The sequence below is a fragment of the Cucumis melo genome, chromosome 6 (assembly GCF_025177605.1).
Source record: "Cucumis melo cultivar AY chromosome 6, USDA_Cmelo_AY_1.0, whole genome shotgun sequence".
In the NCBI taxonomy this organism is placed as follows: Eukaryota; Viridiplantae; Streptophyta; class Magnoliopsida; order Cucurbitales; family Cucurbitaceae; genus Cucumis; species Cucumis melo.
Genome location: NC_066862.1, coordinates 6,122,687 through 6,147,737, shown reverse-complemented (window position 1 = coordinate 6,147,737; position 25,051 = coordinate 6,122,687). Strand labels below are relative to the sequence as shown.

General features: G+C 31.6%; 4 protein-coding genes across 7 annotated transcripts; 2 read left to right on the top strand and 2 right to left on the bottom strand.

The window, feature by feature from the left end:
- The first annotated feature begins 977 nt into the window (after positions 1 to 977).
- Positions 978 to 6,032, top strand: LOC103483952 (putative disease resistance protein RGA3). Of its 4 annotated transcripts, none has more exons than XR_007821924.1 (3): positions 1,058 to 4,627; positions 4,748 to 4,982; positions 5,718 to 6,032. XR_007821924.1 is itself a non-coding variant. In XM_051086651.1 (3 exons), the coding sequence occupies exons 2-3, from the start codon at positions 1,782 to 1,784 to the stop codon at positions 4,791 to 4,793; spliced, it is 2,892 nt and encodes a 963-aa protein (XP_050942608.1). In that variant the 5' UTR covers positions 1,132 to 1,487; positions 1,690 to 1,781; the 3' UTR covers positions 4,794 to 5,213. The 4 variants fall into 4 exon arrangements, 2 of the variants coding, with proteins under 2 accessions (XP_008439051.1, XP_050942608.1); XR_007821925.1 differs by having other exon boundaries at positions 5,649 to 6,032; XM_051086651.1 differs by lacking the exon at positions 5,718 to 6,032 and having other exon boundaries at positions 1,132 to 1,487; positions 1,690 to 4,627; positions 4,748 to 5,213.
- Positions 5,894 to 7,597, bottom strand: LOC103484205 (UDP-glycosyltransferase 75C1). The gene is made up of 2 exons (XM_051086652.1): positions 6,830 to 7,597; positions 5,894 to 6,670 (listed from the first exon to the last, which is right to left on the bottom strand). Exons 1-2 carry the CDS (start codon positions 7,083 to 7,085, stop codon positions 6,033 to 6,035), a joined length of 894 nt encoding a protein of 297 aa, XP_050942609.1. The 5' UTR covers positions 7,086 to 7,597; the 3' UTR covers positions 5,894 to 6,032.
- A 2,132-nt stretch (positions 7,598 to 9,729) lies between these two features.
- LOC103483949 (probable glucan endo-1,3-beta-glucosidase A6) lies at positions 9,730 to 13,013 on the top strand. Its single transcript, XM_008440821.3, has 5 exons — positions 9,730 to 10,315; positions 11,043 to 11,574; positions 11,763 to 12,013; positions 12,102 to 12,623; positions 12,720 to 13,013. The coding sequence occupies exons 1-5, from the start codon at positions 10,255 to 10,257 to the stop codon at positions 12,755 to 12,757; spliced, it is 1,404 nt and encodes a 467-aa protein (XP_008439043.1). The 5' UTR covers positions 9,730 to 10,254; the 3' UTR covers positions 12,758 to 13,013.
- A 6,711-nt stretch (positions 13,014 to 19,724) lies between these two features.
- LOC103483946 (MLP-like protein 28) lies at positions 19,725 to 24,841 on the bottom strand. Its single transcript, XM_008440818.3, has 4 exons — positions 24,590 to 24,841; positions 24,205 to 24,474; positions 20,419 to 20,625; positions 19,725 to 20,288 (listed from the first exon to the last, which is right to left on the bottom strand). Exons 1-4 carry the CDS (start codon positions 24,774 to 24,776, stop codon positions 20,020 to 20,022), a joined length of 933 nt encoding a protein of 310 aa, XP_008439040.2. The 5' UTR covers positions 24,777 to 24,841; the 3' UTR covers positions 19,725 to 20,019.
- Positions 24,842 to 25,051: the final 210 nt, after the last annotated feature.

Sequence of the window (25,051 nt, the reverse complement as noted above, 5' to 3'; positions counted from 1 at the left end):
AATATACAATTTCTCTTTAGGTATAAATCATACTTTCCAAAACAATCACTAGAAGTTGTTGCTTTTTAGGTGTAGGACAAAAGAGAGATTATAATAATCTCATAAAGTAAAGTAATTGGAAAGATTTGTTCTTCCAAATGTATGATAATTAATTTTTTTTTTTACTAGACTAATTAGCTACCTATACTACTACTCTACTCTAGGTGGGCTTAAAGCTTGTTGGGCCTAGGCCCATGTTTCTCTAAGGTTTAACCACCCATAGAAAGGCTTAATAATGGACCTTATATACTTTTTTCAAACTTGCCCAATTTTAGCATTACTTTCACTAATGTCTTCCAATGGTACAAAACATCACAAAAAAGCTAACCTATGTAGGTACAATCAACTAATTTTCTTTCCAAATAACATAACCAAATAAGGAAATGGTCTTCATTTAATTGTATATTTTTTACTAAAGTAACTCTTGAAAAGAAGTTTCATAATTTTAGTAATTAAAAATAGGTTAGTTTTTATAAATATAAAAAATACAAAAATATTTCGTACTTTCTTTCATTTCCCTCTTATTTCTTCAATTATTGTGTAAATTTTATTTTCCTTTCTATTTTCTCACTCTTCTTCTACGTTTTTTCTTTTATATTTTTTTGGAAATCATGATATTGTTTTCAATCAATCATAAATCTTATTTTTTTTCGAAGTGTTATTTGATTAAAGATCGTATATCAAATATAAAAAATATTGATAAAAAATTGTGTATCAAATATCAACTTTATAAAATATCGAGTATCAAATATAAATCTTTGAAAAAAATCATCAATTAATCACTTGTTGACCCAAATGTTTTTTATGGACTTTTGGGTAATTTTGGTATTTTCTCTTTTTATATTTTGTAAACATTTTCTGGTTTTTACCTTTTCGAAATTGTTTTGCTTAAAAAAATGGTTGCAAAGTATATGGTTTTTCAATTGATAGAAAAAATAAAAAAGAGTAAATTTCCCCGTAGTTTGTTTGTTTGTTTGTTTCATCAGTGTCGCTGTTTTGCAAGAACAAAAAGTTGACTCCAATATTCAAAGTGAAACCTTTCTGAGTCGTTTTTCTCCTTTTACCATGGAGAAACCGCACTACCAGTACACAAATGGAGAACCCAGCAAAATTTTCCATTTATTGAGAGCTAAAGAAATCCAGAAATGGCTGATTTTGTCTGGACATTTGCACTGCAAGAGATTCTCAAGAAGACATTGCACCTTGCAACCCAGCAAATCCGTCTGGCCTGGGGTTTCAAGCAGGACCTCTCTAAACTTCTCGACTCACTACTCTTCTTCGAAGCCATTCTTCGCGATGTCGATCGAACAAAATCTGACCGAGAATCGATCAATATTTGGGTGACTAAGCTTCAGGATTTAGTGCTCGATGCCGAAGTTGTACTGGACGAGCTCTCCTACGAGAACCTTAGGCGAGAAATGGACGTCAATGGAAATTCTAAGGAAAGGGTACGTGATTTCTTTTCGTTATCGAATCCCTTGATGTTTAGGTTGAAAATGGCGCGTAAAATTAGAACCATCACCCAAGTTTTGAATGAGATTAAAGGCGAGGCTAGTGCTGTTGGGGTTATTCATAAAGGGGGGAATAATGAAATAGTGGCTGATAATGGCCAAATTCCAGAGACTGACTCATTTCTTGATGAATTCGAAGTTGTAGGAAGAAGGGCTGATATATCCAGAATAGTGAACATTGTTGTTGATAATGCCACTCATGAAAGGATTACTGTGATTCCTATTGTGGGAATGGGTGGTCTTGGAAAGACCACTTTGGCAAAAGCAGTCTTCAACCATGAGCCTGTGAAAGCGCATTTTGATGAAACTATCTGGGTGTGTGTGACTGCAACTTTTGATGAAAAGAAGATTTTAAGAGCAATTTTGGAATCTCTAACAAATTTTCCAAGTGGTTTGGATAGTCAGGATGCTATACTTAGAAGGCTACAAAAGGAGCTGGAAGGGAAAAGGTACTTTCTTGTGCTGGATGATGTGTGGAATGAAAATGTTAAACTGTGGAACAATTTCAAGAGTCTTCTGCTAAAGATTACAAATAGTATTGGGAATAGAGTTCTTGTGACAACTAGAAGTGAGGAAGCTGGAAAAATCATGGAAACATTTCCCAGTTATCATTTAGAAAAGCTATCAGATGATGAATGCTGGTCAATATTCAAGGAAAGAGCATCAGCAAATGGATTACCACTGACCCCAGAATTGGAAGTTATTAAGAATGTGCTTGCAGAGCAGTTTGGAGGCATTCCATTGGTTGCGAAAGTTCTGGGAGGGGCTGTACAATTTAAGAAAAGAACAGAGACTTGGTTGATGTCAACATTGGAAACCCTTATAATGAATCCACTTCAAAATGAAAATGACGTTTCATCTATTTTGAGATTAAGCGTGGATCATCTGCCAAACTCATCATTGAAACAATGCTTTGCCTACTTTTCTAATTTTCCCAAGGGTTTTAACTTTGAAAAGGAACAACTAATCCAATTTTGGATGGCAGAAGGGTTCATTCAACCTTCTGATAAAGTAAGCCCTGAAACCATGGAAGATATAGGAGATAAATACTTCAATATCTTGCTGGCCCGTTCCTTATTTCAAGATATTGTCAAAGATGAGAATGGTAAAATTACACACTGTAAGATGCATCATCTTCTACATGATCTTGCTTATTCTGTTTCAAAACGTGAAGCATTGGGTTCTAATCTTAATGGTCTAGTTGATGATGTTCCTCAAATTCGACAATTATCCCTGGTTGGCTGCGAGCAAAATGTAACGTTGCCTCCTAGAAGGAGCATGGAGAAGTTGCGTTCTCTATTTTTGGATAGAGATGTGTTTGGCCACAAGATTTTAGGTTTCAAGCGCTTGCGTGTTCTGAACATGTCCCAATGTGAAATACATAACTTACCAACTTCAATCGGAAGGTTAAAGCATCTAAGGTATATTGATGTCTCAAATAATATGATAAAGAAACTTCCAAAATCTATTGTTAAGCTTTATAAATTGCAGACCCTGAGGCTGGGTTGTTTTCGGGGAGAAGCCCCCAAAAAATTCATAAAATTGATCAGCTTGAGACATTTCTATATGAATGTTAAAAGACCAACAACTAGGCACATGCCTTCGTATTTAGGCAGGTTGGTTGATCTTCAATCCTTGCCTTTTTTTGTTGTTGGGACAAAGAAGGGTTTCCATATAGAAGAGCTTGGATACTTGAGGAATCTCAGAGGTAAATTAAAGCTTTACAATCTTGAATTAGTAAGAAATAAGGAGGAAGCCATGAGGGCAGATTTGGTGAAAAAGGATAGGGTGTACAAATTGAAACTGGTATGGAGTGAAAAAAGAGAAAATAATAATAACCATGACATTTCTGTTTTAGAAGGACTTCAACCACACAACAATCTTCAATACTTGACAGTTAAAGACTTTATGGGAGAACTTTTTCCAAATCTTACTTTTGTTGAAAATTTGGTACAAATTTCTCTAAAAAATTGTAGCAGATGTCGAAGAATTCCAACATTTGGACATTTACCTAATCTTAAGGTTCTTGAGATTTCTGGATTGCACAACCTAAAATGTATAGGAACGGAATTTTATGGAAACGAATATGAAGAAGGAAGTTTGTTTCCAAAATTGAAAAGATTTCATCTTTTGGACATGAAGAATCTTGGACGTTGGGAAGAAGCAGCAGTGCCAACAGAAGTTGCAGTTTTTCCTTGTCTTGAAGAGTTGAAAATTTTCGACTGTCCTAGACTAGAAATTGCACCTGATTACTTCTCGGCTCTTAGGACATTAGAAATTGATGATGTCAACAACCCAATTTCACAGATCACTCTTCAGACATTTAAACTACTTGGTATTATACACTCTGGCAACCTGAGTGGTTTGCCTGAGGAGTTACGTGGTAATCTGTCATCTCTTGAGGAGTTTAAGGTTTGGTATTATCTTCACTTGAAAACTTTTCCAACTATTGAGTGGCTCACTGATATTTTGAAATGCAAGATCGGATATGACACAAAGTGGACAAATATTCAATCTCATGGGCTAGAATCGTACACTTCTGTGAATGAATTGTCCATTGTTGGGCACTCTGATCTCACATCAACCCCAGATATAAAAGCTTTATGTAATCTTTCGTCTTTAACAATTAGTGGCTTGAAGAAATTGCCAAAAGGATTTCACTGCCTCACTTGCTTGAAAAGTTTGTCAATTGGTGGATTCATGGAGGGGTTTGATTTTAGGGCTCTTTTGCATCTCAAGTCTCTTGAAAATCTTGCAATGATAGATTTTGGTAGTGCAGAAAGCACTCTTCCTGATGAGCTTCAACACCTAACTGGCTTAAAGCACTTGAAAATTGTTGGATTTCAGGGCATTGAATCTCTGCCAGAGTGGTTAGGAAATCTTAACTCATTGGTAAGTTTGCATATAGAGAGTTGCAGAAAATTGAGAGAGCTTCCAGAAGCCATGGGTTGCCTCGCCAAATTGGAGGAACTGCGGAGTTTTAATTGCCAAGAGTTGAGGGTTTACCAAGACGAATCAGAATGGGCCAAAATTTCTTACATTCCAAGATTCATATCATTCAATTATTGGGTTGATGAGTAAGTAAAAGATAACATTTTCCAAATTACACACATACATGCACTAAAAAGCATAAACATGGACTAGCACATGCATACACATATACGTGTCTGAAATCTAACTTAGTGCTTTGACAATAGGGACCAACAGAGGATTCAGTTCAAAGTCTGCCACAAACCTAGCTAATGACCAATTGTAATGAATGAAGCATGGACAACAGTACATTTTGAACTGGTTAACTGAACCAACTAAGCGCTCTCATCAGATGAATTCTGTTGCTGCTGAGGTCCTTGGTAAATTCACGCGTGCTTTTTGTAATGAACACTTGGCTACGTGTACTCATCTTAAAGGAATGGAGCACTTATATGTGAAGAGGTATTGTTTCAAATGGAAAAACATTGATATCGTAAGTATGTTTTGTGATCTATTTTATTATTATTATGAGGTAAATGCTTGTATATCCTAAAACCACAATCGAGGCTCAGTACATATTATGGTTAACAAAGAAAATCAACTATATGATCATTCGTAGATACTCTGCTTATGTCCAAATATCTTTGCTGCAACTAGCCTGAGTTCTAAAAGTGAGACTTCACCATTCAATTATTTCAACTTCATTTGCCACTTTGCTTGTATTTGATCCTTTGTTGATCTGCCTTTTCTTCTTCTATGTGATATGATATGATGCTTGTGTGTGACTTGTGAGTACATAAATAATAGAAACTTGGAACAATGGCTTCAAACAATTAGTGGTCAGAAAATGTCTCAACTTTTGATAAACTTGGAATACTGGAAATTTCTGATCCTTTTAGGTTCATATGCTCATATGAATTATGCATACATTAAGATCGACCTGTTGTGATTTTCAAGGACAAGAAGTTGAACAGCTCTGTAGGTAATTATCATTTGAGTTATATTGAAGTTATTTATGGAGAGACTTTAAAACTTGCATAGTGTCCTAATTAATATATTTAATGGGTAGATAATTTTCTGACATAAAATGGTTTATGTCTCCATTTTGTCGTGCTGCTATGATTGTAGCGTGCAGTCATCCTGAGGCAATAGGAATAGAGCCGTGGCTTATTCAGTGAACAATCCATTCACTTTCAGGTATAAAACATGGCATGGGACATCTATTGGCGGCAGGAATTTGACATTTGAGCAAGAGGTCAGACCAATCTAATTCATACTAGTCTAATAAGAATGAATCTTCTTGAATGAATTGATCTATTGTTGTATGTCCTATTCGAGCAAGAGGTCAGATCAATCTTAGAAAGACACATACGTAGGAAGACATTTATCTTCTCAATAGTAATACAACCTGAGATACAGGCATTACTATTGGCTTGCTGATGTTATTTATAAATATAGCTTTAGTCCTAATGATTGTTGCATAGTACAATAAAGAAGCTGACCATTCTTTAATTAGTTTGCTTCATCACAAACTTTATTTACAAAAGCCTTAAGATTCACAAAAGAAGAACCATTCGCAGCCTCCATTGCTAAGCGTTGCCATTTCGTAGCATTGATTCTCAGTTGCTTTCCTTTTCCTTTGCTATCGTCTTCCATATCCATAATCATTCTCAAGCATCTTGTAATCTCCTTTCTTTCTACCATTCCTTCACCATCACTACTCTTCTTCACTCTCACACCAATCTTCCATACATCCTCCATCATCTTGGCATTGGTGGCTTGGTCTGCCCACAACAGCCATGCCACTGTCGGCACTCCAACCGCTACACACTCGATCGTGAAATTCCATCCACAGTGTGTTACAAAGCAACCCACTGATCGGTGGCTCAAGATCTCTACCTGTGAGCACCATGGCACTATCTTCCCTTGAGCTTGTAGTTCAACATTAAAATATGAGCTTAAATTCTCATCTCGGATGTCATCCATGCGAAGGGACCACAAGAATGGGTAACTGCATTCTAAGAATGCACCAACTATCTCTTTTGTTTGTTCTTTTGACAACTTTGAAATGCTCCCAAATGCTATGTAGACCACTGACGAATCAGGTTTGGAGTTGAGCCACTTGATACAATCCTCTCGAGCCTGTTGGCCTGATATAGAAGAAAAAATGATAGTGAAATTAGAGTAAATTAACTTATTTTAGCTATTGAACTTTCTAGATTATTTCAATCTGATATATTTTGAAATTCTAGTACAAAAATGAAATAAAATCCTTAAGGAAAACCCAAACAAGACCGTATATATCATACCATCTTGAAAACATGATATGCTTTGTTGTTTGGTTGAAACTTCACATCCAAGTGGAAGCGAAACCAAGGGTCCAATTGGGATCAAGTTAAACGTCCCGATCGCACTTAAAGCATCATGTTCCAATGCATCAAAAGAGTTAACAAGAATTGGGACATTATCCTCCTCTTTAAAAATTTGCATCTTCTCCTCAAACGACTTGAGAATAAGTACATGATGATCATCAGAAACCATAAAAGCTCGGAAGGTCCAAAACATTCATCAAAGGCAAGCCTGGAAGCCAAATGTTAGATGACAACAAGTTAGAGTCATCCTCTTTATAACCATTTCGAATAACATCATTATAGCCATTGAAGTAATAGTAATACACATCGAAGACAGCAACCGATTGAATCCATAAAACTGCAGTCGACACATGAAACTCACGTGCTACCTGAGCGACCCAAGGGATGAGTAGCGTATTTACAATGCAAGTGATGGGAAGAAGGCCTTGTTGTGAGGAGGATGATAGGAGGTCGACGAGGGCGAGGCGACCAAGGCGCTCAAACTCGACACACCAAAGCTGGAAGTCAGAGTAGGTAAAACCATTGTCAAAACTGTAAGAGAAAGTAGAGAGAGACAAGCCAGAGGGGAGTTGGTCTTTTGAGATGTTTTTGAGGGCATGGTTGGTGATAAGAAGAGTGACTTTTGAACCAAGGGAAAGGAGGGTGGAGGCCAAATGGAGAGTAGGGTTGAGATGGCTCGTTGGGCTTTGTGAGACTAGAAGGAAATTCCCATGCTCCATTATTCTTGTCCAATGCTCTTCCTTATGTTGGATGGGACGTGAGAAATGTCTTATGTTAAATTATTGTCATGAGGGAAGCTTATAAACGTTTTCATTTTCCATTTTTTTTAATAACAAGATAATGATGTGGTAGAAATTGTGGAGTCTACAAAACTCCAAACTCATCTTCAATTAAGAAAAGAAAACAAATGGCTGGAATTTCTTTGAAATAATAGGCTTCGCCCATTTTGGTACTTAGATAGATGGCATTAACGAGTGTATAAAAACATATTTATGCATCTGAAGGAAATGGCACCACACATTTTGTGTGTGTGCCGTGAGATTCTTGCCAAACGAGAAAAAATACACCAGACGAAAATTTATTCAAGTGTGTTATTTTAGTGTGAGGAGGTTAAGAGTTTCTTTTATCGTTTATTTTAAGTTATCGAGCTATGGTAATTGAATTCAAATAGTTTGTGTTGGGTTATTTGAGAAGAGAGATTTGTTGGTGTATTCGAGGATGTCTTTTTAATCTCCATCATAGTAGAACATGTAGTTGCTAAAGACTAGATGTTGTCTCGAGTTTGGACAAACCAGGTAATTCTTGGTGTTTTTCTCATTTTTCTTTATGCTTTATTATTTGTAATTTTATGATCGGTTGCTTATTTGACTCTAACTTGTAAAGTGAGAGTTTAAAATATAATTTAGTTTATATCACATTTATTTATATCTGGCGTAGGTTCCCAACAAATACTATCCCTAGTTCTTATCAACTCAAATTATGTGAAGTAGTTGGAAAGATATATATGGCTTGGCCTTCTTACATATAAGGACTTTGGAAGTATACATGAGAGAATAATTTATGAAGTGTTGCTATCAACTCCTTAGGTTAAAATTCGGTGACTCAAAAACGTTGGAGAATGGCAAATTTGTCCTAAGAAAAATCCCAATCATTCATACGTATGAATGTTACATCAACCGAGGTGGAAGAGGAAAAATTTTATGAGTAATGACAAATCAAGCTACGGACAAATGAAACCCATAGAGATCGCCATTTTCATCTCAAGAACATGACACAAAAAACCACATATCTCCATTTTTTTGGTAGGGAAAAAAATGGGGAAGGCTGGATAATGGCTCAAGAATTTTCTCTCAATAAACTCAACAAAGAACATTCCCAAAATTGCCAATCAGATTTCTTCTGAAAATTCCACAACTCTCCAATATCCACTTGGACCAAAGATGTGAACCCACCGGAAGCAAACGTTGCCACTATTCCTACAACGACCCACCGGCGACCACCACGTTTGATATGGAAAGAAGCAGGCAAAACACGCAAATGGGTCACCTTTTCCTCTTCCTCCTTGGTTACTCTTTACTCTGTAACATTCATCTGATCAAATTTTTTTTCTTATGACGAAATTTGCCCTTCTTCTACCTATGTGGGAATCACCCACTTTTAGCCCAAGGGGTTAATTGCAACACTCCTAAACTAAACTCCAGACTTTAGGGGTGATTTGCACAATTTTATCAGAAGCATTTATGTTGTGTTGATCATATTGAATAATTTTTGAAAAGCATTTGGTGTAAAGATGACATACATGTCAATATATAACTATTCCCATTGCTTTGGCTATTTCTTATTTTATTGAAGATCGTTTCTAAACATCATGAATAAACTTCAGAAACTAAAAAATCAAAGAAGAAAGCAGGAAGAGGAAAGCAACTGTCAATGGTGCTCAATGATGAGCAATATCAGGTGATTGGCTAACGTTGGCTAACGATAGTTCTTGTCAGTAAGAGGTAGAAGAAGAGGGCGTATAGGAAAGAGAAAGGGAAATACCATATGAATGAAAATCTTTGCTCTTTTAGGGTTAATAATGGTTTTAACCGATAAAATTGCTGAAAATATTTTAAATATAACATGTCATTATCTATTAGTAACATACAACGATATATAGACGTTGATAGACATCTATCAGTGACCGATAATGGTAGTTTATAAGTGTTTATCGTTGTTTATCGTTGATAGACAACAAAAATTTTGTTATTATTTGTAAATATTTTGATTCATTTTGCAATATTTAAAAATAATCTAATTTTTAATTTAAAAATATTATAAAATTTTCAACTAAAAAACTAGGAAGACCGAATGGAAAACAAAATCTTGAGTTTGATAACTCATAACCCAAACGCAATCTAACTGCAACCTCGAAAAGACATAATTTTTTCACAAAGATATACACACACTTTGTAGACTTTAATTCCAATCATGTTAGGAAAAACAAACAAAAAGAATAATGAAATAGCAAAAAAAAGATAACCTTTCTTCTCACACCTTCACTTCTTTAACTTCCACTTTAAAATTAAACACACACTCATAATCTTTGGCTTTTGCAATAACAAAACCCCCCGTTCCCTTTGCCTTTTTGATCCATAATTGTGTACTTCATTGTAAGAATTAGTTCTTCAAAAGAATATCACTTTCCTTTGTCATTAATTCATTCACCATCTTTATGTCCCTAAACTAACCTCTCCATCCATCCATCCACCCATCCTTCCTTCTCTTTTAAAAAGCCCACAAGAGGCCACTCATTGCCATAATTTCACATGTTTTTCTAAGTTTACAATCTTCAAACAAACAAGTTGTTAGGTTAAATATCTATGGCAACTTTTGCTCTCAATTGTTCTCTCTTCCTTTTCTTCTCTCTCATTCTTATTTCTGGTAAGTACTCCTGATTTCTTTCACTTTGCCCCTCTTATTTTCCACTTTGATCTTTTTTGAGTCTTGACAATTCTTTTAAGAAATATATTGTTTATTTGTTTTCTTGATCAAAGTTCTTACCATTCAAAACATTTAGTTAATTGACAAAATGACGATGTCATGTCGATTAAAAAAAAAAACAAGCTAGAAATACCTATATTACATTATTGTACTTTTAAAAAAAAATCAAAGCAAGCATTGTTTAACTATCGTACAGTGTTCGTAATAAAAAAAATGTTTGTGATTCAGATCTTCCGACTCTCTATTGTACTGCAAAAAAAAAAAAGGAACCATTGCATTATTTTGAAGTTTAGTGATAATAACATAACCTAGCTTGTTTTTTCTTTTTTAATATTTATTTTTCTTTCAAAAGGTTAAGAAGTCAATAATATTAATCGATTGAGTTGACTATTATACGAACGATAAAGTTGTGCTTGTTTTCTCACAATTTTTTAAAATCACAATTTTCATTTTTCCTTATTACACAGTTGAATTCTTAGCCAAATTCGAAAATCAAGAACAAATTTGATTTATATCTCTTTATATTTTGTTCACAAACATTTATTTGAACCGAATACCTAAAAAAGCTACGAGTTGGATTTTAGCAACAAGTTTAACTAAACTCACTTTTACACTAATTATATTTATGTAACAATAAAGTTTTTTCTTTGTATGATGATACATATAGATGCTGAAATTTCAAGCAAGATAGGAGTGAACTATGGCCAACTTGGGAACAATCTTCCACCTCCGAATCTTGCCATTGAAATGATGAACTCCATGAAAGTTGGAAGAGTGAAATTATATGATGCCAACCACGAAATCTTAGGCAATTTATCAAAAACAAAGTTTCAAGTTTCCATTATGATTCCCAACAATGAAATTTCAGATATTGCTAACAACCAAACAAGAGCTGACCAATGGATCTCAAACAACGTTCTTCCATTTTATCCTCAAACAATGATTCGTTTCATTCTTGTCGGAAATGAAGTTTTGAGCTTTGATTCTGATAAGGATCGTCAAGTTTGGAATGATCTTGTTCCAGCCATGAGAAGGATTTGGAGTTCCCTTAAAGCTAATAACTTGCAGACCATTAAAGTCGGAACTCCGGTCGCTATGGACATTTTGGAAACCACATTTCCCCCGTCGAGAGGGACGTTTAGGTCAGATATTCAACAGACCGTCGTGGCTCCGATGTTGAACTTCTTGAACGAAACCAGGTTAGTTTTGTTATTAGACGTATACCTTGAGGTCATAATTTTACTGATATGGTGTTGAAAAATAGTTGGATAAAAGTTACGAAAAGAATTCTTTTTTCCAAAAAATTGTTTGCTACATATATTTAATCGATCCAAGCATAAGCTTGCTATATATATTTAATCTTATAATTCCCATATATTTGTAACAGATCCTTCTTTTTCGCGAACGTGTATCCATACTTTTCATGGGCAGCAAACCCCATGAATATCAACTTGGATTTCGCTCTTTTCAATGGAAATTTTGAACAGATCGATGGAGGAAGTGGGCTTGTGTATACTAATCTTTTGGATGAAATGCTAGATTCTCTCATCTTTGCCATGGCCAAACTTGGCTATCCAGATATTCGGCTCGTTATATCAGAGACCGGGTGGCCAACTGCTGGAGATATCGAACAACCAGGTACGTACAAAAAGGTCTATTTTGAATTGACTTTCTTAGTTATGACCTATTTGTATGCTTTATCTTTTATCATATCTATTTACACTAGGTGCCAATCTCCTCAACGCGGCAACCTACAATCGAAATCTAGTAAAGAGGATAACAGCAAAGCCCACGGTCGGGACACCAGCGAGACCGGGGGTAGTGATACCGACGTTCATATTTGCTCTCTTCGACGAGAACCAGAAGCCAGGGTCGGGTACAGAGCGACATTGGGGGCTATTGAGGTCAGATGGGAGCCCAAACTACCAAATCGACTTGACTGGAAAAGAGTCTTCGGTTGAATACGATCCGCTACCAGTGGTGGAGAACAATGCGCCATTTAGGGGAAGGTTGTGGTGTGTGGCGGCGAGAGGGGTGGATTTGATGGAGCTCGAGGCGGCAGTGGATGACGTGTGCGGTCGAGGAGACGGGACGTGCGAGGCGCTGTCGCCGGGTAGGGAGTGCTATGAGCCAGTATCAGTGTATTGGCATGCAAGCTATGCTTTTAGTTCATATTGGTCAAAGTTTAGGAGCCAAGGAGCAAGCTGTTATTTCAACGGACTTGCTGAACAAACAACCGTTGATCCTAGTGAGTTCAATTCTCTCTTTTTCTCATGTCTATTTTCTAATCTTTGCTTCTCAAAGGTCAAAACTTACCAAAGTTTTTCATTAACTTTCTTGGCAGGTAATGGTTCATGCAGGTTCCCAAGTGTGACATTCTAAAGAGGACTTCTCATAGGATATAATATCTTTTTTCTTTTTTATTTTCTTCCCCAAAGGGAGAAATAAAGTTAATTAGTTTCAATAAAGTCCATTTTATATTTATGAGATACGTCATGGAAAGTCTTTTTTTTTTTTTTTCTTTAAAAGGATTTTGTATCGTTTTATATGCCTATCAATTTAATAAAAGCTACCATACACATAGAATATAAAAATATTAAATCTCACATATTGGTTTATATATATATATATATATATTTATATTGGCAAGTCTTTCAAATGCTCAATTTGAGAGCAACATATGCTATCGATCGACCAAAAAGATAAAAATTTAAATTATGACGACTTTTAAGGATATTTAGCCAACAAGTGTTAAATAATTCAATTTCAATAATATTGTTTATGATCATTGAAGTTTAATTTACATATATTGATTGAAAAAGTTCATCTTCTTTTCTTTTTCCTTTTTGTATGTTTATCAAGAAACTTCAAAATTCTATAGTAAACACAGACTTACTAACTTCAACATATTAATTTTAGACTTCATAACTCAGCTTTGACGTCCAAACACTATTTTAGTGTAAAATTTAAATTTAATAGAGGATATAAATGAACCAATATCAAATACCAACAAGAGTGATCTTAGAAATATACAAGAGTATGATTAAAAAATATTTATAAAAATTAAAAGAATTAACATATCATAACAAATTTAGTTATAAATTCCTTTGGGATGACTTAATCATACAAGAACTTCATAGTTGAACCTGATTTTGTTTAGAGCACTTCTATCTTTAGATTAATTTATAGTATTATAAACGTTGGCACATTGAATGAGAATTAAAATATAACTTAGAAACTATGGAAAGTTTCATTTGAAATCTCACATCATTCTTAAGTAATGCTGACGTAATAAATCGATATATCATAAATACTAAAAATAGTATTAATGGTTATATAACAATATGTGATTTTGTTCAAAGATTTTGCCACTTTCCTTACCTAGTGGTCTATGATATCTTTCTCTATTTCTCTCATTATTCATGATTGTGATTTTTGGTTATGGGGCTAGTGTGTTTGATTTGACAATTGGTGATTAATATTTTGCCATTAATTTACTTTTTAGCAGTTGATAATATTTTCCTTGATATTGTCCCGTGCGAGTACGTTGAAAAAGCATATAATATATATATATTTTTGGATATACAAAGTCCAATTATTTCAATAAAATTTCATTGTCTTCAAAATCTTCGTTGTACTAAGACAATATACGAGTCATTTGATGCACACATCCTATTCTAAGGAATTAGAGAAGCCCCTAATGTATGTTTATTTCTTGGAATTAAGTTCTTATTATTTAAAAAGTTTCAATAGTTCCGTTTCTTTATATTTTAATTAAAAATTTTCAATTTTAGGCTATTTCAATATAATATTGGGTGAATGTAATGATTTAAAGTTAATTATAAACTTACATGGATAATACTTTGCTGAATTGGGTGAAGATTTCTATAGGAAAAGAAAAAATCAAAAGGTTATCTTAGAAATTAACTTGGAGGAGAAATTAGAACTTTTCTTTAAGCTTTTTTATTACAATTTTCCTCACCAAATTAATTTATGTGGGTTCATTAAACATTTTGCACCAAGTTTAAAATATCATGTTCCTAAAAGTTTTGAAGTTTCAATTTTGTAGAATATTGAAAATAAATTCTTTAAAATATTTAAATTTAAAGCTAATAAATATCTATACTAATTGAGTCGTGCTCTATTTATTAGTTAAAATGTTTATTATTTATATTATATTCATCGTTAGAAATATTTTGTTATTATGTTCTGTGTTTCATGGTTTTTTTTATTGATATAATGAAAATATTAATTCATGCTTCTTGTTCATGTTGAACTCCTAAAAACGTGAAAATTCACTATGACTTTGCATACATATGTAATTTTATTAACAAAATTTAGAAAGGAATTAAGTTAAAAAAAAACTTAAAACACAAAGACTAAACCAACATTTTAAACACAAAGGATTGAATTAAAATTAAAAAAACACCCGACTTAACATATGTTTAGCCTAAAATTTTAATGTCGTCTAAAATGTACCGTTTTAATCTTTATATTTTTTTATAAAATCTCAAAATTTTCCCTATTTATAGTTTATTATTGATTTTTCTCTAAAATAGAATTTTAAATTTCTTTTATAATTTTTTAAAAATATTGCGATGTCTTTTCTCTTGTAAAAAATATAAAAACTAAAATAAAATAAAATTCAAATTAGGGAGGAATTAAAATGGTATTTTAACTATTTTACGTCTAAATTGCAATAAATTACTCATAGTATAAATTTTAGGAAATTTATTAAAAATAGAAAAGTAAAATATTTACCTTTTGTGGAAAACTCAAGTATAATAAATTATGTTTTTTAGTGGTTATTTAAAAATCAAAATTTCTATTATTATTATTTTGAAAAAAACCCTAAATCTCATGTGAATTATTAAAATTTATATACGGATGATTTTGGTAGACGTAAGAGGTTAATTTAATTGTTGATGTGTCATATATTAATAACATGTAATTATTTCATCTTTAATTAGCGGATGAAATGTAATTTGATTGTCATTATATTGAGAGTATTATTAATTAGGAGAAGATATGTATGGCCGACATGTCGAGATGGGAGATGATGGTTTAGTCACTTTGATTTTCTTTCTTTGCACTCACTCCTTCAGATATTACGTTCTTCTTTCACCATCACTAACATAAATCAATTAGATATATAATATATATAATAGTCAAGTTTCTACGACGAGATTGTATTTATTTATTTAATAAAAACGTTAGTAAACACTAATGAATGTCTGTCTTTGTCTATTGTAGTTATTTTCTTTATTTGCACTATTTGAATTATTTTTACTTATTTGATACGTTTTCTTTTTCGTATGTATTTACAACAAATGATATCTTCTTTGCAAATCATTTTAGTGTATACTTACGATTGCAAGAAAAATATGGATAAAACTCATGATTTTTAGAAGATACAAAAGATTACTCTTCTCAAAGCAAATTGATTTTCTTTTTTTAATATGTTATCGTATTAGGGTCAATAGAGTCTAAATATATATTCGATCCCAAAATTTTAAAATGAAAATTAGACCTAAGAATGGTGAATCCCACAAATGAGCCACTATCTTTGGGAAGCATGTTGAACGGTTTTGAAATACACGCTACGTTTGTGATCTCTTGTAATTATATATGTTGTTATTTTATTATAATACTACAAATAGTTATGTACAAACTTTGGATACAAATAATACTGTTTAATATTAATTAACTGGAATGACATTAAGTTGTAGATCAAATTTAGCAAACTGATCTGTTAGGTTAAATAAAAGAGATAATCAGTGGATCAAATAATGAAATATAAATTATATATAAACGATTTATTACGACAACGTGAACAAAATTCAATCATCTAACATGAAATTATACTATCAATCTTAAGATTTGTGGTTCAATCTTCTCACCAAAATTTGAGGACAACCTAATTCATATTTTGATTTATAGTTTCAATAATTTAATATCTATACTAAAGTTTTTACTGACTTTTAGATATAATTATATATATACCTTTTTTAAATTCACGTCGTCTTAAATAAACCGAAATGGGGTGAGTTTATCATAGCTAGGCGTATTGGCTCAAGAGCCCCCTCAATTTCAATGAATCTTTATATTAGAATAAAACAATTATACTTAAACCAAGATTGGTTTCGATCAATTTTAGGGTGTTGGCCATTTTGAAGCATATTGGTGTTGTGATTGTGCTAAAACCCAAGTGTGTTTATCCATACATTGCAAACTTCATTTGTAGGTAGAAAAACAAACGTTCTTGGCAAAAGAGAGTCCACACTTAAGGGAGCTTAAGTTTCATCAAGGGAGTCTCATATACTTGGAGGAAACCTAAGTGATCGTTCTTCATGTTGAGCTATTGAAATGTACATAGTTGTATTTGCTATAGTTTATTTACAAATAGGTGCGTAATTGTAATTGCTTAACATACACTTTACTTTATGTTTTATAATTCTGATTTACAGATATAGATGGTATTGCACCAAACTGGATTACCAAACTTTGTGTTATGTTCTGATTTTTAATTTTATATGCATTGATTTATGATGTTTTTGGAAATGTTGACGTCGTGCATAATTAAAAGTTTCATCACGTATGTTAGATAATGTAACTTTCAACTAGTATAAAACCAAACTCATTACCATCAAGCCAAGGCCAAATCTATTGCCTTAATTAGTGATTGATTTATTGTTTTTTTTCTTTTTTTTTTTTTATGTTGGCTAATTTTCAACCCCACTACCAATGATTGATTTAAGTTTTTCATAAAAAGATGATCGATAATTTTTTTTTTATTTCTGTTAAAAGAAGTTGCAAATTATGTTTACCTAACAAAACTGACACAATTGAATTTTGTAATATTTTTATGGTTTGATTTTCGGTGTTGGTTTTCTCCCAAAATCGACACCAATGGATGTATATGATATAACACCAAAATGTTTGTTCGTATATATTGATATAATTCTCAGAAAGTATAACATAAAATTTATAATTCAATATCAAGTAAAATAAGAGTAAAGACTGACACCAGATGACTCCTTTATCCCTCCTTCCTTTCAAGGAAATTGGCAACCTATATCTCAACAAAGTGATTTCTCCCCCTTCTCTCTTCGACTCCCTTCCCTTTTAACCACCATTTTCATGTAACTAGCTAGTTGTTGTCCCACCAACGTGGTTCTCTCCCTTAGAGCCCTCTCCCTCATTCGCACGTGCTTCTTCCTTCTACTGTATTATAATACGATTATTGGAGCTAGGTCTATTCAGTACATAAACTTTAGGTCTCTTTAATCAGCCAAATATATAGATTGTTTGGCAATACTAATTAATTTCTCAAATGTCTAAAGAATCAACTTTTTACATAAATAGATTTCATATATTTTTGGTATCATTCTACAAACACCGTGATAAATAACATAGAATTAACCCCAAATTAGCTCCCAATGATTGTCATTTGGTTTGAAATAATAATAATTTTATAAAACACAATTACATAGAAATTACTTATATTATTATTATTACATATTTCACATTCCAAAGAGTAGGAATATTATCTTGAGAATATATATATACATATATATATATATATATATATATATATATATATTGTGATATAAAATAATGTGAAACAAAGTGTGAAATAAAACAATATGAAATATGTGAAATACATAGTTTGAAAATGCAAATCAATTAAAATAAACCTGATACTACATAGTAAGCCCTAAATTTAAAGCTATAGTAAACTCAATTCAAACAAAACAAATTTGATAAATACACAGTAATCACTAAATATATTGAAATTAATCAGATTCAACATCCAATTGAGAAAAGAAAAAGAAAGATAATTTATAAAAAGGAAAAAGAAAATACCTTTGAAGACCTTATTTGTAGAAAAGCTTCTTAGTTTGCTTTTTTCAATCCTCCCAATTCATAACAAATTGAACAAATGAGAAGATTCTTTTAATTTACAATAGAAAAAAAAAAGAATCTGACCTTACCCCTCTCCTTAAAAAGAAAATCTCAACCTATACCTTCACCTTAAATAAATCTCTCTCCTTTAATTAATTTTCTTTTAATTTTCCCTTTTTATAGGCCAATGAGTTATAGGTTTTTTTTTTTTTAATAGGGGAAAAGGGGGAATCATGAGATTAAAGTTTATTTTGTTTTATTTTATTTTGTTATTATAATTAAAAAAAATTAAATTGAAATCATAAATTCAAAACCAATTTTCTTTTATAAAAATAAATAAACTAAACTAAAGTAAGTAAATAAAATAAATAAATAAATAATAATAATAAATAGAAAAATATGCTATCTACCACTGTATTTGACGTTATAATTATAGACATAGATGATATTACATCAAACTGGGTTACCAAACTTTGCGTTCTATTCTGTTTTTTAATTTTATGTGCATTGATTTGTGATGTTTTTGGAAATATTGTAACATTGCATATAACAAATTTCATCATGTATGTTAGATAACCTAAAATTTCAATAAGTATCAAACCAAACTGGTTACACCAAGCCAAGATCAAATCTATTGCCTTAATGATATTGATTTATTGTTATTTTTTTTATGTCGCCTAATTTTCAACTCCAATAACTACCATGATTGAATTAAGTTTTTCATAAAAGATGATTGATATTTTTTTTTTTGTTTATGTTTTCAAACAGTTGCAAATTATGTTGTTGAATTTCATAATATTTTTATGGTTCAATTTTCGTTGTTGGTTTTGTCCCAAAACTGACACCCAATTGATGCATATGATAGAAACCAAAATGGGTGTTCGTATATATTGATTTAATTCTCAAAAAGTACGATATATAATTTATACTTCAATCCTTAACAACAATAAAGAGAAACAAGAAGAACATGATACAAGTAAAATATAAGCAAGACTGATACCAGACAACTCCTTTTGTCCCTTCGATTTCTCAAGGAAATTGGTAGCTAAACCTCAACAAAATGATCCCCCCCTCTTCCCAACTCCCTTCACTTTTAACCGCTATTGTCATGTAATTAATTGTTGTCCCTCTCTCTCTCATTCACACGTGCGTCTCCCTTCTTTTTCCTTCTTCTACTGGATTGTAATACGATTGGAGGTCCGTCAGTATACACCTCCAATATAAACTCTAGCTCTCTTTCATCAGCCAAATATATAGATTATTATTGTTTGACAATATTAATTTCTTAAATGTTTAAAAGAATTAACTTTTTACCTAAATAGACTTCATATACTTTTGGTACCATTCTATAAACACCATGGTAAACATAGAATTAACACCAAATTAGGTGTTCCAATGATTGTCATTTGGTTTGAAAGAAAAATAATTTTATAAATCAAAATTATTACATAGAAATTACTTATATTATTATTATATATTTCACATTCCAAAGAGTAGGATATTATCATATATAGAGAATATATTACTTCTGCCATTTAGTACAACATATAGAACATATCATCACACATACACATGACTTTAGATTAGTATTAAAACATACATATAGCTAGATCAGAATTGGCAATTTTAGCATAGTAAAAAGCCAAATTATTTATATATAACGAACAACGACACACCTGAGAAATGATGAGTACTAAAATCTTGTGTCATGCCACAGCAACATGACTAGCTAGGGTTCATCAATACGCACAAAGTTGTTTATCGATGTCTTTAGAGACTTCAACACAAAACTGCAGCAAAGTATGTGAATCTGGAATCTTGTCGTGCAACTTCTCATATTCTAAGATCCAATGAACCACACTTCCTTTACCCTTTGGAATACATTGGATTGTAAGCTTAAAATCCTTGTAGTGTTCAGTAAGGTCTCCTTCAATTACTTTGAAAGCGATTGAGTTGTTTTCTTCGTCAACGTGTTCAATGATCTCCTTTGCTATTCTAGCTTTACCATCTGCAATATATATATATATATATATATATATATATATATATATATATATAGTTTCAAGCAATATTTGAAAATTAATTCGTTTCATAAGCAAGTTATAAAACAAACGGAAAAGAGTGGTAAAATAAACTACCGTGAAAATATTTCCAGCAAATGATGGAGCCAACTTGGCCCCATTCGCCCTCATGTAGGTCGACGCCGTGTATTTTGTCACTGGAGGCATTGGAGATGTGATGAGGTTTCTTGTGAAACATTTCATGAAACTTTGAAGCGGGAGCTCTAATTGGGACATCGATTTCCAGCTTTCCATATCTACCCATCAGGGAAAATTTGTGGGTTTAATTAATTTGGAGTATAAAGTGATATTTTAGGAAAGATTAGGGAGATAAAAGGCAATGCCAAGAATAACCTTCTCTTCTTGGACACTTTATAGAAAAATTTTCACTCTCCCATAACACACACAACTCAAATCAACGGGAAGAAGAGAACGAAAAAAGGTATCGCAAAAAGCATAATGACAACTAGTTGTTTTTGTAGGTAATTCTTTTTAGTACAAGCCGATAATTTTTTATCATCAAATACATATAGATCTCAGCCAAACTAAATTTTTGTATTTTCAGATATTTATGAAAGTTCTTTTTTTGGTGTAACCAATTTATAATTATGACTAAACAATCCTATTAAATAAAAAGAGATTGATTTGTTTTTGTTTTAGAAAAGAAGTAAAATGCACTTTTTTTTTTAAGAAAAATGAATATTTTCATAAAATTTTCAATAAATATATTAATTTAGAAAGTTTTTTCCTCAAGAAAAGAAAATCAAGTGTAAATTTTACTCCAAAAAAAGAAAAAAACAAATTTAGAAGTTATTGAGATTTTGAGTCTTTTAAATGAAAAAAAGTTGTCAAGAAACATAGATTGATGTGAGATTTTCATATGACAAAAACTCAAAGCCTTTGATACCTCAAGAATCATGACAAGTATCAAATCTAATTAAATTGGATTTTAAATTAATGGTTTCAATTGGTTTATCAAATCTTTGTTTAACTTATTTCATTTTCAAAATTTTATAATTTTCATTTTCGAAATTTTATAATCTTTGTTATTTTGTTTTATCACATATTTAATCACATTACACATCAATCTGATCTTTTATTGATCTTTAATAGTATTGACAACACATAAAATTAATTACAATTAAAAATTCTAAAGATGTTGTTGAATAAAATTTTTTGGAATCAATCACAAATTCCCACGTCATTTATTAAAATAATTGTATTTGGAATTAAGCACGTGTCCCAAATTAAATTTAAAGACAAATTGAACAATTTCACGTGTCTTTATTATGGCAATTGGATCAAATTAATTATTTTGGTTCAAATAAATATTATTTAATTGGGCTAAAATTCAACTGAGCCAAAAGCTTAATTTAATCCAAAATAAAATATAACTCAAATCCATGTGATTGAGCCCATGGTTATGGACCAGACCAGGCTCAAGTCCATAAAAACTCACCGAACTCTATAAATAGATAGAGGAGTTCTCTTCATTTGTAGGAGAGACAAAATTTTTGACTTCAGAAGGTCTAGAGAGAATTCTCCAAGACTCCTAAGTCAAACACCCTTGAAGATAAAAGCTTTCTTCCAAGTGAACACCCTTCAAGAACACCCTCGAAGAAGCTCCTTCAAGAACACCCTCGAAGATTGAAGCTCATTCCTTCAAGAACACCCTCGAAGTCAAGAACACCCTCAAAGATTGAAGCTCCTTTGAAGATACAAGCTTTCTTCCAAGTCTCAAACTTCGAGAACATCATGTGTTTCACTTCCTCAAATCAAGCGTAAGCATCCAGTCGAGAGAGAATCAGATTCGCTTCTTTAAATCAAGCGTAAGCATCCAGTCGAGAGAGAATCAGATGATCGAATTCTAGAGATCGAATCATATCCCATCAAATCAACGTAAATACAACATCAACACAAGTTCAACTTCACGAATCAAATTTCTCCAGGAATCTCCTGTGAACAGATGTATTTACAACTTTTGATCAACATCAAAGAATTAGCAAAATACAATTAAAGTATAATTTATATACCTTTTTTCTAGTGTTTTATTTATCTCTTTGTTCTTTTTTTTTTTCTTTTCCTTTTGTAAAAAGAAAAATATGCCCAACATTATTCTCTCCATCTTTTAAAAATTTAAAGTTATTTCTATATGTTTTCCATCAATCACATCTCATGCAAATTAAGAAAAAAAAAAAGAGAGTTCAAATTGAAGGTTGGTTGAAACTGGCACATATGATTAAAGAAAGAAATAAATAAATGCAACTGGGAAGAATATTACAACAAATCAAGTGCCTTTTATGGAAATTATAAAAAAAAAAAAAGAAGAAGATTCTATTCAATAACAACAAAATTTATAAATACAGTAATATTTTAAAATTTAGCCGTGAATCATTTTAAATCTTTGCTATATTTATAAATATTTAAATGTCTTATCGTGTTTGTTTTATATTCGGAAAGCTTTTGCACCATTTTAAAACCATTTTTGGAATAAGTACCATCACTGCCTAATGTCTTATTTCTCTCAAAGTAAAAAATAGTAAAAGCAATTTTGGAGGGTTCATAGTCACTTTTTCATATAATAATTAAACATTATAAAAAATTGAAAAGAAAAAGAGAAAGTATTCTTTGTAGTCTTAAAAGCGCTTTTCCATCCAAATTCGTTGAGGCCAAAATTTTATATTGAAAAAAAGAAGAAAAAAGAAACAAAGAATCGAGACCTACAAAACAAGAGGAAAGAAAGACCAAAATTTTCAAATTTTCACTAGTGGTAAATCCAATAAGAAGAGTTTGCATATGAATGTGTGATTTGTTAATTAAATTTAAGCTATTTTATGAAAAACAAATGAAATAATTCATATGTTTTGGCATATTAGAATTTGAGAAATATTTTTTAACTAAAAAAAAATTACAGAATTTCTCAAAAAAAAATTACAGAATTTCTCAAATATATGACAAGATAACCTTTTAATAAAGGAAAGATTTTTTTTATCAATTCTTAATTAAACTCCAAAAAAAAAATTTGAAAAGATCCTTCTAATAAAAATTCTAAAAGATCGAACTCTCTAAAATGGATGGATTTTATGGTAGGAAATTAAAAGAAGCCATTGAAAGCCACCTAAAATGGATTATTGCATGAGGAACAAAGTTTGCTTCCCGATGAGGTACGAGGAAAGTGAAAAACAAATAAGATGGCTCGGTTAACTATTTCGTTTTTTATTTTTGATTAATTTTAAAAATTTAAGTCCATTTTTTTTTTTACGATTTGTATCAATTTAAAGTAGAAGAGGATTTAAATTCTTAGTAAAATTTTAAAAACAAAAATAGTTTTCAAAAGAATGTGAAATTGTAAAAAATAGAACATTTGACAAAAAAATTATAATTCATATAAAAATGAGGTATAATTAATTTTGTCTTTTCAGTGGTTTTGTTGTAAATAATTTGCTAATTGTTTTATTTTTTAAAAAATTCAAATTTCGACTTGAATTTTAAAACAATAGCTAAAAGAAATAATAGATATGAAGGAATTACCATTTCATAGAATAGAAATTATATTATTCATAGAACGCAAAGTTAACACTATAGCAATTAGATTATTTATTTTCACATTCCAAAGAGCATAGGATATCCATACATTTAAGAATATATTTCTCCCACTTTATAACAGCTGAGATCCCATACATACATACATACATATATATATATATATCACACACACTCACATACTTTATTTATAAATTTAAACATACATTATATATAGATAACTATTAGCAAATTACAACATATAGTATAAAAGCCAACTTATTTAAATAAATATATGGAACTTTTTTCTATTTATGGAGCAAGATAGCTAGGGTTTGTCACCACCTTCATTAAGGTAAGCATCAAGGTCTTTAGAGACCTTCACACAAAGATCCATTAATAAACCATGTGTTTCTGGAATCTCATCATGTAGCTTTTCATATTCCAAGCACCAATGAACAATACTTCCCTTTTCCTTTGGAATGCATTTGATTTTAAACCTAAATTTCTCGTAGTGTTCTTTAAGGTGTCCCTCGATTACTTTGAAAGTTATTGCATTGTTTTCTTCGTCAACTTCTTCAATGATCTCCTTTGTCGCTCTAGACTTCCCATCTGCAGGTTTGGATTATAAATGTCGTATCAAAATATTGTAGTTTTAAGCACTTAAAAACTCATTTAAAAGAAGAAAAAAAAAAAGGTGATCTTAGAAACAAATATTAATAAAAACCAAGAAAATATCTCCAGCAGACGATCGAGCCAACTTTGCCCCATTCGCCCTCATGTAGATTAACACCGTGTATTATGTCGGAAGAGACGTTTGAGATATGATGAGGTCTCTTATGAAATATTTCATGAAACTTTGAAGCTGAAGCTTTGATTGGTACATCTTTTTCCAACTTCCCATAGAGACCCATAGATAGAATTTTGGTTTTAATTTAATTTGGAGTATAAAGTGATATATTAAGGCTATAAGAAAGACAAAGGCAACATTAACTGCCAAACAACATCTCTTCTTGGATCTCATTTATAGAAAGGGTTTTACTCTCACATGTGAGATTTTACTTCTTTGTCCACTCTACAACTTTCCAATTCTAGCCAAATATTATTAACTACATCTTACCTAGTAATAGACAGACATCTATCAGTATATTTGTACCTACTTTCGAAAAAAAAAATGAATTATTTCATA

What these genes read in the sequence shown, in the direction of transcription:
- LOC103483949 (XM_008440821.3), top strand. Translation starts at nt 10,255, where the DNA reads ATGGCAACTTTTGCTCTCAATTGTTCTCTCTTCCTTTTCTTCTCTCTC. An exon ending in AACTTCTTGAACGAAACCAG is followed by an intron (nt 11,575 to 11,762) that starts GTTAGTTTTGTT and finishes TATTTGTAACAG; the next exon opens with ATCCTTCTTTTTCGCGAACG. An exon ending in ACAAACAACCGTTGATCCTA is followed by an intron (nt 12,624 to 12,719) that starts GTGAGTTCAATT and finishes CTTTCTTGGCAG; the next exon opens with GTAATGGTTCATGCAGGTTC.
- LOC103483946 (XM_008440818.3), bottom strand. Translation starts at nt 24,776, where the DNA reads ATGGGTCTCTATGGGAAGTTGGAAAAAGATGTACCAATCAAAGCTTCA. An exon ending in CTGCTGGAGATATTTTCTTG is followed by an intron (nt 24,475 to 24,589) that starts GTTTTTATTAAT and finishes CCAAACCTGCAG; the next exon opens with ATGGGAAGTCTAGAGCGACA. An exon ending in TTGCTGGAAATATTTTCACG is followed by an intron (nt 20,289 to 20,418) that starts GTAGTTTATTTT and finishes TATATATTGCAG; the next exon opens with ATGGTAAAGCTAGAATAGCA.
- LOC103483952 (XM_008440829.3), top strand. Translation starts at nt 1,185, where the DNA reads ATGGCTGATTTTGTCTGGACATTTGCACTGCAAGAGATTCTCAAGAAG. An exon ending in TTCAATTATTGGGTTGATGA is followed by an intron (nt 4,628 to 4,747) that starts GTAAGTAAAAGA and finishes CTTTGACAATAG; the next exon opens with GGACCAACAGAGGATTCAGT.
- LOC103484205 (XM_051086652.1), bottom strand. Translation starts at nt 7,085, where the DNA reads ATGTTTTGGACCTTCCGAGCTTTTATGGTTTCTGATGATCATCATGTA. An exon ending in CATATCATGTTTTCAAGATG is followed by an intron (nt 6,671 to 6,829) that starts GTATGATATATA and finishes CTTCTATATCAG; the next exon opens with GCCAACAGGCTCGAGAGGAT.